Genomic DNA, 13,085 nt, shown 5'->3' with positions numbered 1-13,085 from the left:
ATTAATATTTTTACTGCCCCTCCCCCATATTTTCACTAAGCCATTCCCCTATCCCTATTTCCCCCTTCCTCTTGCCCAAGGGCATCACACTTCTAGAATAGTCCTGCAAGCAGAAATAAACTTTCTTTTCATCTCCTGGTAACTACTGCTTCCAAGTGCCATCTTTGACTTGCTGGAGTAAATCACCACACTAGGCTTACTCAGCACCTTGGAGTCTGACTGAATACCAGAAACAACAGGAAATCTCTGCAGGTATATTTCAATAATATACCTCCATGCCTGAGAAAAGCAATCTTCCATGTCTGTCTAACCAATTTTCCAGGTCCCCACCCACTGCTGAATCTCAAGAGCTCTGAGGACATTGGCCTTGACGCCAATGGTTTTAATGATCTGCTCTCTTTCTTTATTGGACCTAGACATTCCTAGAGTACTCTGATGCTGGTGCTTCCTTTGTCTTTGGTGAGAAGTACAAAGATCACTTCTTTGCATTCAAGGTAAGCCCGGCCTCTTTTTCCTTATAGACACTGCCTTTTGCATAACTTTGCAGTTCTTGTAGACTCTTGTGTAGAACCTAACCATTGCCCCTGAATCAATTCCGACACACAGTGAGCCTGTAGAACAGAGGAGAATTGTCTCATCAGATTTCAAAGGCAGTGTCAGCATCAACTCGACCGATGGCAGTGAGTTTGAGTTTTTAATGTTTGTTGAAGCAGACAGCCTTGGGGAGTGGCTCATGTTTTAACCACCAACCTAGGTTAGCAGCTGGGATCTTCTCCATGCCACCCCCAGGGCTCCACTGACCAAAAACAGGCATAGGGCTTCCTGCCATGTCACGGGTGTGTAGTACATATCACTACCCTTTTTCTTCAAAGTTTCACCTGAAATCAGGGGCTGTTCGCATTTTAGTTTGGTGAATTGGCATTAAAGGAACAATCTGGAGGAGGACAGACATATTCTAATATGTGAGGGCTTCAAACAGTTTTTGGAGAAACAGTAGTAAAACACTTGGAAATTGTCCCACAAACTTCTTGAAGCCTCTTTGCACTTGGGGAGGATATGTATCTTTGCCTGGGGTAGTTAAAAAATCCACTCACCCGTGGCCATCTGCCAAAGGAAACACTGGCAGGGGTAACAGGATCTGGAACGTCACGGGACTGGGTGGCGGGGACATGATATATCTGACAGTAAAAAGCCCCAATGGTTGCTCATGCTTCTCCAGGTTCAGGAGCAGTGACAACCCTGAGTCCAGGAAGTCCCTTAGTATCTTGGCTGGTCACCCTAACACCCATGGTCCTCAGGCTGAGTGCCTCCCTCCATTCCTCTACCACTGCCTGACAAGGATCTGAACTTACTTAGGGGCAAAGCAAATTATTTTTGCCTAGTCAGGGACTCCCTATTTAATAAAAGCTCATTGTGGGAAAGCAAGGTATGTGCTCTTCATTAGGATTTAACTTAGCGGTAACTTTGTTAGACAAATAGGATTCATTCGGTGCTCCGTGATTATGAGAGCAACCAAAGAGCTACGGAGGCACCAAATCTAAGTCTACAGTGTTGGCGATAGCTCTAGTCCAGTGAGAATCCTGGAGAGCCGCGCGTCACAGAGTCGAACGGTGCCCCATAGAGTGATGAAGGCTGGCACCTTTGAGAAGCAGACTGCCCAGGTCTGGCTCCCCAAGCACCTGTGGGAGGTGCCAGCGTCTAACCTTCAATGAGAAGTTCCACGTGAGCGTGTTTGTGCTGCCACAGCCCACACCACCAGATGAAATGGTGACCTAACCAAGCTCACAGTCAGAAATCTCCTGGAGGTGTGAATGTGATCCATTTCTCTTTACTTTCTTCCCTCCCCGTGCAAAGAAACAATAAAGAGATTGGAGAATAGTTCTTCTTTTTAAGTTCCAAAGCATTGGCTTGTTACTTTTTTTTTTTTAAGAGACTTTTTAGATAGCAGTGAAACAACTTGGTCAGCAGATCAGCTATTCTCACAGTCTGGTCCAGGGAGGTCAAGGTATCTGTAAGACGCTTTCAGGGTCTCAGGACATCTAAACTATTTCAAACCCATCCTAGGATGTTATTTTACCTTGAAGAAAAAAACAACAACTTTCTTTTTAGAGCAGCATTAAGTTTTATGAAACTTAACGTGCCAAAAAATAACAATTCATGTCAACTCTCATTTGGGTGATTTTGGATCATAGCAGCCTTACATGGCTCAGAAGTGATCCGATTAGGGCACACCCACCCTACGCTAGTGTGGTCATATCAGCCTAAAGGAAATCTTGTCTTCACATACAGTCACCTCGCAGCTATAGGAGTCTGGATTACAACACCCATCTAAAGGACATGATCCTATCCATAACGGAGTGGAGTTTGTTTTGCTGGGAAAGCTCACCTGGTCCCAAGCCCAGGCACCGTCAGTTCCTGGCAGGGCTTCCCCAGGAAGCCCATCTCCTCTAGGTTGTTGTTCCTTGCCCTCAATCCAGTCCGACCCCTGGTGATCCCAGGTGTGGTAGAGGAGCCCTTTGCCGCAGTGCTTTCAAGACTGTGGTGGCAGAGCACCAGGCCTGGAGCCTCAGGGAGGATTCAAACTACTAACCTTTTGATTAACTGCTTGTGCTCCAAGGATCCTCCTCCTCTTCTGGAAGGTCCCTACAGATACTTGTTAAGAACTCTCTCACGGCCATCCAGCCAATTCCTCCCCCACAGAGACCCATTAGGGCAGGGTTGAACTGCCCTCGTGGGTTTTGAAGGCTGTAACTCTTTAGTGGAATAGAAAGAACGCCTGGTCTTTCTCTCACGGAGTGGCTGATAGTTTCCAACCGTTGACCTTGCAGTCCTCAGTCCAATGTAAAACCACTATGCCACCACATCTCCACAGATAACATTCAGCCTTTCTGTTTTTCTATGTGTGATTTTTCCGACAGGGGCCTGGCAGTGTAATGGTTACTCATTGGGCTGCGATCCGCGTGATCAGCAGTTCAAAAGCACCACCAACTCCTCGGAAGAAAGACTGGGCTTTCTACTCACGTAATAGTTACAGACTCCAATACTCACGAGGGGCTGCAATGAGTCAGCAATGACTCGATGGCAGGTAGCTTGGTTTGCTGTTTTTATTGTTCCTACAAGGAGCACTGATGGTATAGTGGGGCTGAGCTGCTAACTACTAGGCCAGTGGTTCAAACTCACCAACCATTCCAAGGGAGAAAGATGAGGCTGCCTCCTCCCATAAAAACTGACAGTCTCAGAAACCCATCGGGGACTTCTACTTTGTCCCATAGGATCACTAAGAGTGGCAATAGACCCGATGGCAGTGAACTTGGGTTTTGATTATTCCCACGCTGCTAAAATGTTATCACTTTTTAGGGACTCTGAGCTTTACACACTGAAACAGAAACAGGTTCATGTCCCGGGTTTAATTTAGAATTAGAGAAGACAGAAACCCCTGTAAAGTCGACGCTGACGCAAGACGACCTTGCAGAACAGAGTAGACCTGCTCCTGAAAGATTCTGGGTGGTCAGTCTTTACAGGAGCATGCTGCTCATCTTAATCCCACAGACTGGCCAGTGGGCAGAGTCCACACAGTGGTAAAGGTCACAGTGTCAGAAGGTTACGACTATAACATTCTACTCAGATTGGACTGGGGTCTGCGGCCCTCAACACTGGCTTCCTGGGGCAGTGGCCTCTTTCCTCTCCTAACAGAGCCAAGTCCCTGAGGTAATACCCCCGGGAGAAGCCTCCCTCGAGCTTTCAGGGACGTGGCTTGTCTGCCCATTAAGGCCAATGCAAGGCATATAAGTAAGTGGGCCTTGAATAAGGGCACGGAATGTCTTTTAATATCTATTATTAACAGACGTGTCTAAATTAGATCTGTACAGATTGTCCTTGGCTGTTCTGGGCCTCTCTGGAGGATACTTGTCTCTCAGCATTCAGCTGGGGGTTGGTTGGGCAGGTGGCGGTGGGGCACAGGGCTATATGGGAGTGGTGGGGAAAGGATAAGAAGAGTCTTAAAGCATTGCTCCATTCAGTCTCTGCAGGGCAGAAACTACCATGCAGGCATCCAAAGAGTACCTAGAAAATAGAAAAATACTAGCTTTATCGACAAAGGGTCCTTGGTGGTATGGGTTACACATTGGGCTGCTGAACACAAGGTTAGTGGTTCAAAGCCGGCAGCTGCTCCTCAGGAGAAAGATGAGAAGCTCCCATAGAGACCTGCACTTTCAGAAACCCTGGTGAGCAGTTCTGCTGTGACCTACAGGGTTTCCATGAGTCAGAATCAACTCAGTGTCAGTAGACGGACTGTTCCCAAGATTACCCACTTCGTTTGTGGTTCAACAGTCTACAAACAGGCAAAAGAATTGTTCTTTTAAAAGCTAAAAGAATGAATGCTTAAAAGGAAATGAAGTTTTGTTAAAGGTTCGCTCATAGATGACCCTTGAAAGCAAGATGCTGAATGAAGGCAGTCAGACACCAAAGGCCAAATATAATCTGATTCCACTTACAAGGGAGTTTCATAAATTTCATTACTTTTCATTGTATTTTCCTACAATTTTTGGAGCCCTCCTTTCCTATGGGAAATTTAGAAGAGGCAAATGCTTAGAGACAAACGGTTTCCAGGGCTGGAGGGAAGAGGAACTGGGGAGGCCTTGCGTTCCATTCAGAGTGATGACAAGTTTTCCAAGCGGATGGTGGTGCCCGTTGTATAACATGGTGCCTGTAACAGGTGTCACTAAGTTGTGCCCTTAGAGAGAAAGATTCAACTGGCAAGTGTCTTACCCAAATCCATGGGAGATAAATAAATATATTTCACGTACATAAAATGTGGAAAGAAAAGAGTGAAAGTTCACTGAGTAGCAGTTGACTCTGTGTCAGCCCTAACACGCTGGATCTGGTCTGTGTAGATCCCTGTTCCAGGTTAGGAGCTGAGGTGGTTCACCATTGAGCTGACCAAGGTTCCTATGTTAATTAGTGAAGAGAACCTTGTCTGTTCATTATCAGTGCAGACTATCTGCCAATGGCCTTCAATGTTGTGGTTTAGTTACTGCATACTTCCCCCAAATTGTTCTCTACTGCTGCTCATCAGTTTGTGTTGTTGGCAGTGGAAGTGAGGGAGAGCTGACAGATGGAAGTCCGCTGAATCACACTTTGAATGGCTGATTTTTAACTCTTCATTGATTTGGGGAGTGCTGAGATAACGAAGATGAAGTGTTTACCGCCAGCGAGAAAAGTCCCTTTTTCCTTATCTTTCATGCTCCAGTAGCTAGGTCATGCCTTTCACCTCCACCAGGCATCCACCCATCACCCAAACACTGCCTACAAATGAAGAGTTGAAAAAAGGGGGGTTTATTGCTTCTCTGAGATTCTACAGTAAGGAAAGATCTCTATAGCACAGGAAAGTTAAAAAAAAACTTATCAGATGCATTATGAAATATATTCAAGGATATCCAGAGCCAATTAGAACCCTTAGCCAGGGGAGGAAAAAAGAAGGCAGCTGGTCCCAGACTATCAAGAAATGGCTCCCAACAATATTAACCAACCACGGCTTCTTTCCCATGCCCAGATCCTGCCCATTGTGGTTTTCTTCAGCACAGTCATGTCGATGCTCTACTACCTCCGATTGATGCAGTGGGTCATTAGAAAGGTACGGGGCTCGGAGGGGCAGGTACACAGCTGCTTATTTCAAGGACAAAGGCTTGATGTTGGTCTTTCTGATATTCCCTACTCTTCCTACAAAGCTCCCTCCCTATCAGCTGATGAGATTCACCCCCCCACCCCACCCCAACCTGTGTAAGTTATTGAAGTGTGTCCACACCAAAGAACCAAATCCATGGCCATTCAGGCAATTCTGACCCCTAGTGGCCCTATCATCACAGTAGAATCCGTCCTCCCACCCCTCCTCCCCCAGGACTTCCAATGATGCAGATCTTTATGGAAGCAGACTGCCACGCCTCTCTCCCGGGGGCAGCTGGTGGGTTCAAGCCACCTTTCCACCAGCCTTTCTGTAACAAGCCCTTGAGCACTGTCCCCACCAGTCTCTTTCTTGTGATACCACAGGAATTCAATTTCTGGGACTTGTAACTCTGATGTTGAACCTGCTGGAGAGCTCTATGTAACCTGAGCAAAAGTAACAAATGACTCGGCCAGGTTCGGCATGTGCCAGGGCAACAGAGGCCCTTCCGTGGCCAATACCCCAAAGCCCCTGCTGATCTCAAAGAGGCTGCAAGTGTGAGCACGCCTCGCTCTGGCATTGCTAAACAAAAGTGAAAGCAACAAAGAGAGTCTGAGAGCATTTTATAAACCCTGAGAAGTTTAATCACATTTCTCTGCTCCAGAAATGCCAGTACTGCCCTCATGAATTAGATCAGTAGAAATGTTGGGAATTAGGACACTAGTAATGATGTAAGCTAGTCGTGAGGACGGATGCAGATGACAGTGGGATAGTGCTTCCAGCACTCGGGCAGGATCACAACTCCTTTGTTGATTCCTAAAACATAAGTTAAAAATGTGCCAGATAAGAGAGACAACCAGCACACCAGCAGAATCTAGAATTTCAGCAAGAGCTCTAAGAGCCTATAATTTTTATGTTAAATGTTTAAGCATTCAGAATAACAGTGCTAACCCAGAATTGATGCACCTATAGGGACAAGAAGTAGAGTAAGGGTTTTTGGGTGGTGCAGAGGGTGGGTGGGGGGGTGCCGTGGGGGGAAGGTGGCAAAAGGGAGCCAATGTCGTGGAGGCCAGGAAGAAAAAGACTGCTTGGAACCTGATTGTAGTAGCAATTGTACAATACTGCTTGATGTGATTGAACTTTGGCATGATATGATGTATGTATTAACTCCCAATTTTTTTAAAAAAGGAATAACGTTGTTTGTGTCTAAAAAGCAGGAAAGATGAATGGATGCAATAGGAAGACAGCCAGCCTACAGCAGGCACTATAGTCTCATGGTGAGAGGCCAGAACAAAAGTGCCACTCTCAACCTTGGAGTTAAAAAAAAAAAAAAAAAAAGGCTAAACCTCAATTGTAGGCCAACTCTGTCAGCACTCATGTTTATGCCACAGTTTCCTCTTCGGAAAAATGGACATAATTAGAGGCCCTCCCTCCAAGGATAATTGTGAAAATTAATGAGTCATCCAGGAGAGAGGAGCAGAGCAGGGCCTGAAATGCCGAAAGCCTGCCATGAGGTCAGCAGTCATTGCATTTATCACTTGTACAGTGACTCAGGCTCACCATTCAAACAGGAAGATTTGATTGACCTACTCTCATGGACTAGCTAAAATATACTTAGGCTTATTGCTTTCACTGGTTGGCAACATTTTCAATATTTTACTCCAGTTACAAGATTTTTATCCCTACTTTGAAATTTGGTGCACACAAGTAATCCACTAACGTCTTTCCTCTTTGTTTATAGGTCGGATGGCTAATGCTGGTTACTATGGGAACATCTCCTATAGAATCTGTTGTTGCTTCTGGCAATATATTTGTTGGACAGGTGAGTTGTAATATAACACACACACACAAAATTGACCAGCTGTAATGGATAGGCTCTTTCCAGAAAATTAAGTAAGACAATGTTACTGTGTTGGTGTTTCTTTTAATGTAAGAATAAGGATGTTAAAAGAAAAATTCCCTTTACAGAAATGTTGAGCTACCAGAGAGCAAAAAAAGAGAGAGACATTCTCTTTTAAGACCACTGTCTAATGTGGACTAGTGTATAATTTGTGTTCTTAGAAATTTGTGGAGAATTAAACCATTTTTTGCAAAAATAGAACTTCTCCTTGGAGATTCTTAATACATCGTTGAGCCCTCTAGCCTACCCTGCAGAAGTTAGGAGCTCTCCATGTACCTTGCAGCTGCAGACATGTCACAGCCAGCTTCAGATTCTGTAGTCTAATGCTGACCGAGAATTGGGTTTGTGGCAATGAAAGAGACCAAGACCAGCTTTCCACCAAAACTGCAACGCCCTCCCTACCCACGCTCCTTCTCCATTTATCTGAACTAGCCACCACTCTGTCTCTGCTGAATTTGAAGGAAAAAGCTGAAGAGATTTCAGATGACACTTTGCACCTCCCTGATTCATCCCATGGGAAATGCTATTTGCCTAAACACTCATTTAAGCCAAGAAATGCCATGCCAAGGGACATCTATCAACATAGCATGCCTAGGGGGTGTCTAAGTAAGAAGTGGTAATAAGCTATGCAGCTTCAGGCAAAATGGGCTCACACACCACAGAAATCAAGTGTGAGCATGTGCCAGCACCGGTGCCCGAGAAAATGTCCTCGGAGGTGAAAATCAAGTCACCCGGAAAACACAGGCCCGGCTTTCATCTGCTGAGACAGCAGAAGCAGCTTCTTAGGGGCAGGGGTCTCACTGCCGTTCCTGGGAGTTGAATTCTACAGTCCCAAAATCTCTCAGGACTAATCCTCTGGAGTTGATTACTTCTACCTGCAGAGTAAGAGGGCTCATGGACTGGGTTTCCATTTAGTCCATAAATTGAGGCTCAGCACATTCAGTCTCACAGAACAATTAGAAATAATGAGGGGAAAATTGTAAAATTGTGCACATGCTTTTGTGGTGCTCAATTTAGTACTTAATATGCTGAAAGTACAGCTATTACTAATGGAGAGGCCCACACTGCAGGCTCCTGCCCTCCTTAATGAGATTCAAGCCTTTCCATCTGCTGGCAATCCTCGGGTTACTGTTCCTAAGTATACCTTTAAGTCACATTCAGAAGCAAGTTAGACCAGGTGCATAGAGTTCGTATTTAGTCTTATTTTAGTGCAGGAAAGGAGCCCTGGATTATGACTGTGTAGGGTAAGCACTGGGCTGCTAATCACAAGGTCAACAGTTCAAACCCACCGGCCACACGTGGGAGAACGATAAGGCTGTCCCTCTCTTAAAGATGTCTTGGAAACCCTCGGTAGGATGGCTGTGAGGCAGAACAGAGGAGATGGTAGCTGATTTTAGTGTAAGAAAGGCCTCAACACTCTTTTTAATTTTTAAAGGCTGCAAATAAAATGATTAGGATGAAAGATTTGTTTCAAGCAGGGGTTGGTTCAGTCATTTCAAAATGAAGGCAAATTTTCATAACATTAAATAGCAAGTAGGAGTAGTCCCCAAGACTGAGATTCATAACCCAGGGTCTGTCTGTATACTCTTTGTACCCCAAGGGGAGGTATGAGTGAGATGCCACTCATTTTTATTTTGGAAAGGGCCTCTGGGTGCCTGCACTTGATATTAGTGGTCTTTGGGGTCTCTTGTGATTTCCCTGTGGTTTCAGCAAGGAGGCTTGAGGTCTGTTGTGATGAAGCTGGAAGATAGGAGTCACAAAGGCCCTGAAGCCACCAGTCTACAAGACCAACCTCTGGGTCGAGTTACTTGGCTGATTATATTCTAACCCTTGGGAAAATGTACCAAGTTCTCAGTGTCCCACGTCATCACAACCCTAGGCTAACTGGAAGGTTCATGGGCACTGCCTTCCAAATTTACGCATCCATTACCACAGCTACCTATGGATAGATTCCTAAGCTTGAACATGCACAAAATCACCTGAATGACTTGTTAAAACACAAATCCCTGGGTCCCAGAATTTCCAATTAATTAAGTCGAAGAATCTGTGCTTATAATAAGTTCCCTGGAAATGCAGGTCATGCTGGTCTAAGTGCTGCACTTTGAACCAGAGTGGTGTTTGAGTGAATTCCAACTCATGGCAACCTGGTGTGTATCAGAGTCCCATGGGGTTTCCAATAGCCAATGGTTCCTAAGTAGATTGTCTCTTCTTCTGAGCCAACCTTTTGGATAGCAGGGTTCACAGCTGAGTGCGTTAACCATTTGTACCTCGCAAGGACTCATATTCTCCAAAATTTAATTGGCAGCTTTTAGTCTAGTCACCTTTCCTTGTCTATAGACAGAGTCGCCACTGCTGGTTCGACCATATCTACCATACATCACCAAGTCCGAGCTCCACGCCATCATGACTGCTGGATTTTCCACTATTGCCGGAAGCGTCTTGGGCGCCTACATTTCTTTTGGGGTAAGAATTATAGAAAATTCAACCTCTTCTTTCTTCCCATTGTTACTGGGTTGTCGGCCTCATTGCCAATGGGAAAGGAAGCCAAGGATATATTTTGTTTGCTTCCTAGTTGGTTACATTGCTCTGGCTTTTGAGTGCAGTGACTTCTAGGAGCTCATCCCCCTGCTACCTAACTGCAAGTTAGATCCACCGAGAACAGATCAAAGTCACACAAGGAGGTTACTGTGGTTCAATTTTTTTAAATAAATCATTTTATTGGGAGCTCTTATACCTCTATACATCAATTATATAGAGCACATTTGTACATATGTTGCCATCATCCTTTTCAAAACATTTTCTTTCTACTTGAACCCATGATATCAGCTCTTTTTTTCTCCCTAACCCACCCTTCCACCCTCATAAACCCATAATAAATTATAAATCCTTATTGTTCTCATATCTTACACTATCTGCTGTCTCCTTGACCCATGTTTCTGCTTTTGTCACTCAGAAGTGGGGGAAGGTGTTATATGCCGATCACTGTGGTCAATTCCTCCTTCCTCTGCCCACCTTCCTTCTATTCTCATGGTATCACTTCTCCCATTACTGTTCCTGGGGATTTATCTGTCCTGGGTTTTGTGTGTTGAGAGTTCCTAGCTACACCAGTGTACATACTCTGGTCTAGCCAGATGTATAAGGTAAAACTGGGGTCATGATAGTGGTGGTGGGGGAGAAAGATTAAAGAACTAGAGGAATGTAGTATGTTTAGTTGGTGCTATACTGCACCCTGGCTGGCTCATCCCTTCCTCGCAACCCTTCTGTGATGGGATGTCCAATTGTTTATAGATGGGCTTTGGGTCTCCACTCCAGCCTCCAATTTTCACATCAATGTGATTGTTTGTTTGGGGTCTTCTGGTGCCTGATACCTGGTCCTGTTGATATCTCGTGATCACACAGACTGGTGTGCTTCTTCCATGTGGGCTTTTTTGCTCCCCAGGTGTGTGGCTGCTTGTTTATCTTCAAGCCTTTAAGACCCCAGAAGCTATATCTTCTAGTAGCCAGGAGCCATCAACTTTTTCATCACATTTGCTTATGCACTCATTTTTACTTCAGCAATCGTGGTGCCAGGAAGGTGAGCATCACAGAATGCTAGTTTATTAAACCATGTTCTTGTGTTGAGGTAGAACTTGAGTAGAGGCCCAATGTCCATCTGCTACCTTGATACGTTAACATAAAAATATATGTACATAGACCTATATCCCTATCATTATATATGAACATATTTTCATTTATACATGCCTATATTTATACCTCTATAAATGTCTTTTGCCTCCTATTCCTTCCCTCTATTTCCCTTTACATTCCTCCTGTCCCACTATCATGTTTGACTTTCATTCAGCTCTCAGAAATTCCTCTTGGATACATTGCACTTGATCAAGCCCCGCCAGACATTTTATGCCCCCCTGCCCATCAATTTTAGATCTCTTGGTGTTCCTTTGTCCCTGAGTCTTGGCTCCTCCCTTCCTTTCCCCCATCTCCACCTCTCCCATGTCCCCCAGAATGGTTGGTCCTATTGTTTACTCCTCAGCATAGTTTATCCTGCCTATCTTATGTAGACAGATGGAGAAAACAAAAAGCAAAAAGCCTATAAATAGTTCCAGGTCTGTCTGTTTACTCTTATGAATGTTTTCCAATGGAGTCTGATGAAGTGTCAGGCCTGCCCCCTGAAGTCTATTTTGGGGAATCCTCGGAAACTTCATTGCTTTGCTCCCCTTCTCGCTCTGTTCTGCTCCCTTCGTGTTTTGTCCTGGTGTGAGGGGTCAGACCAGGCATAATTCCTGCACTGTGTCTCCAGTGCTGTCTGCTGTAGTGCTATGGGTCAGTGAGGAGAAGCCATGTCTCATGGTCAGGCTGGTCCTAAGGTTGTCTCCGTGCATTGACTGCTCCAAGCAGGAATGTCATCCTCTGGGCTTGGTGGGCCAGGATGTGGTTTTCTCTCTCTCTCATTCTCTCTCTCTTTCTCTCCTAGTTTTCTCCTGTGTAGTCTGAGTAAACCCACCTCTTTCCCAGGGCTACATCTTCAGTGTTCTTCGCTGTAGTGCACGCTTCTGGAGAGGGGTCAATATAGCTGGGATTGGGGCCAGCCCCACAGACCTCTCTGTTAGTTCACTGCTTCATGCTGGTGTGTTTGTTGCCTTCAAGGCTTGATGCACCAAGTTGAGGTCTGGTCCTTCACTCCCATTCCTGTGGAGACATAAACAATGCCCTCCCCATGGATGAGTTAATGCCTGAGCTTTCCCTTTGGGGCATTGGTGGAAATGATTCAGCAGGCTGCCTGTCACCAACTTCCCTGGGTTCAGGCTGCAGCCTTGTCCTTCTGGGGTTTCCCTCTCACCCTAGCCTATTCTGTTGTTTGGAGTGTAGATTGGATGACCCTCTCAGGGGACACTGCATGGATGGTTGCCAGCCAAGAGGGTGGCATTGTGTAAGCGGTTTGGTGGAGAGCATTGAAGGGAGGCTCCAGGGGTGGATTGAGGCCATCAGCAGTCAGCAGACCATGGTGCCCGGCCAGGGACGGCTGAGGTAAAAACCGTGGGTCCAGCGGCAGCTTGATGGGATGCTGCAAGGTCTGGGGCCATAGCTGGAGGTAGACTGGTTCTGGCTACAATTAACAGTCTTTCAAATACTCTTTGTCATCCCCAAAACTGGTAGAACCAGTTTTTGGCCTGGGCTGCTGCTTTCAGTTCCTGTTAGCATTTCTTGTTTTGTTATGTTAAAGTTATGTTAATGGACCAGGTTCCTGGTGACTTACATTCAAAGTTACACATGGGAAGACAGCCTCTTGAAAGTGTTTTTAAGTTTTGTTTTGTGTTTTTAATGGGATTGTAGGGTATCCTGGTATGGTGTGTGTGTGTGTGTGTGTGTGTGTGTGTGTGTGTGTGTGTGTGTGTGTGTGTGTGTGTGTTTGTGTGTGTGTGTGTGACACGCCCTCCAGGGAAGACGGACCAAATTAGCCAAGTGGATTTGGGTCCATTGGGTGGAATTGCCCAGCTGCCCTGATGCGTAACCTCCCTCCTGCCATTC

The 13,085-nt window shown here is 45.5% G+C and overlaps 1 protein-coding gene across 1 annotated transcript in view; it reads left to right on the top strand.

Moving 5' to 3' along the window:
- SLC28A3 (solute carrier family 28 member 3) overlaps window positions 1-13,085 on the top strand; it is a 70,592-nt gene that overhangs the window by 42,622 nt on the left and 14,885 nt on the right. Inside the window, exons 8-11 of the mRNA XM_075550719.1 lie at window positions 417-494; window positions 5,552-5,632; window positions 7,401-7,481; window positions 9,897-10,022. Coding sequence (XP_075406834.1) covers window positions 417-494; window positions 5,552-5,632; window positions 7,401-7,481; window positions 9,897-10,022 — 366 coding nt within the window. The remainder of the gene's footprint in view (window positions 1-416; window positions 495-5,551; window positions 5,633-7,400; window positions 7,482-9,896; window positions 10,023-13,085) is intronic.

This window comes from Tenrec ecaudatus, chromosome 5, assembly GCF_050624435.1.
Source record: "Tenrec ecaudatus isolate mTenEca1 chromosome 5, mTenEca1.hap1, whole genome shotgun sequence".
Lineage (NCBI taxonomy): Eukaryota > Metazoa > Chordata > Mammalia > Afrosoricida > Tenrecidae > Tenrec > Tenrec ecaudatus.
Note: the sequence above shows the minus strand (reverse complement) of the source record. Positions and strands in the feature narration are given on the sequence as shown.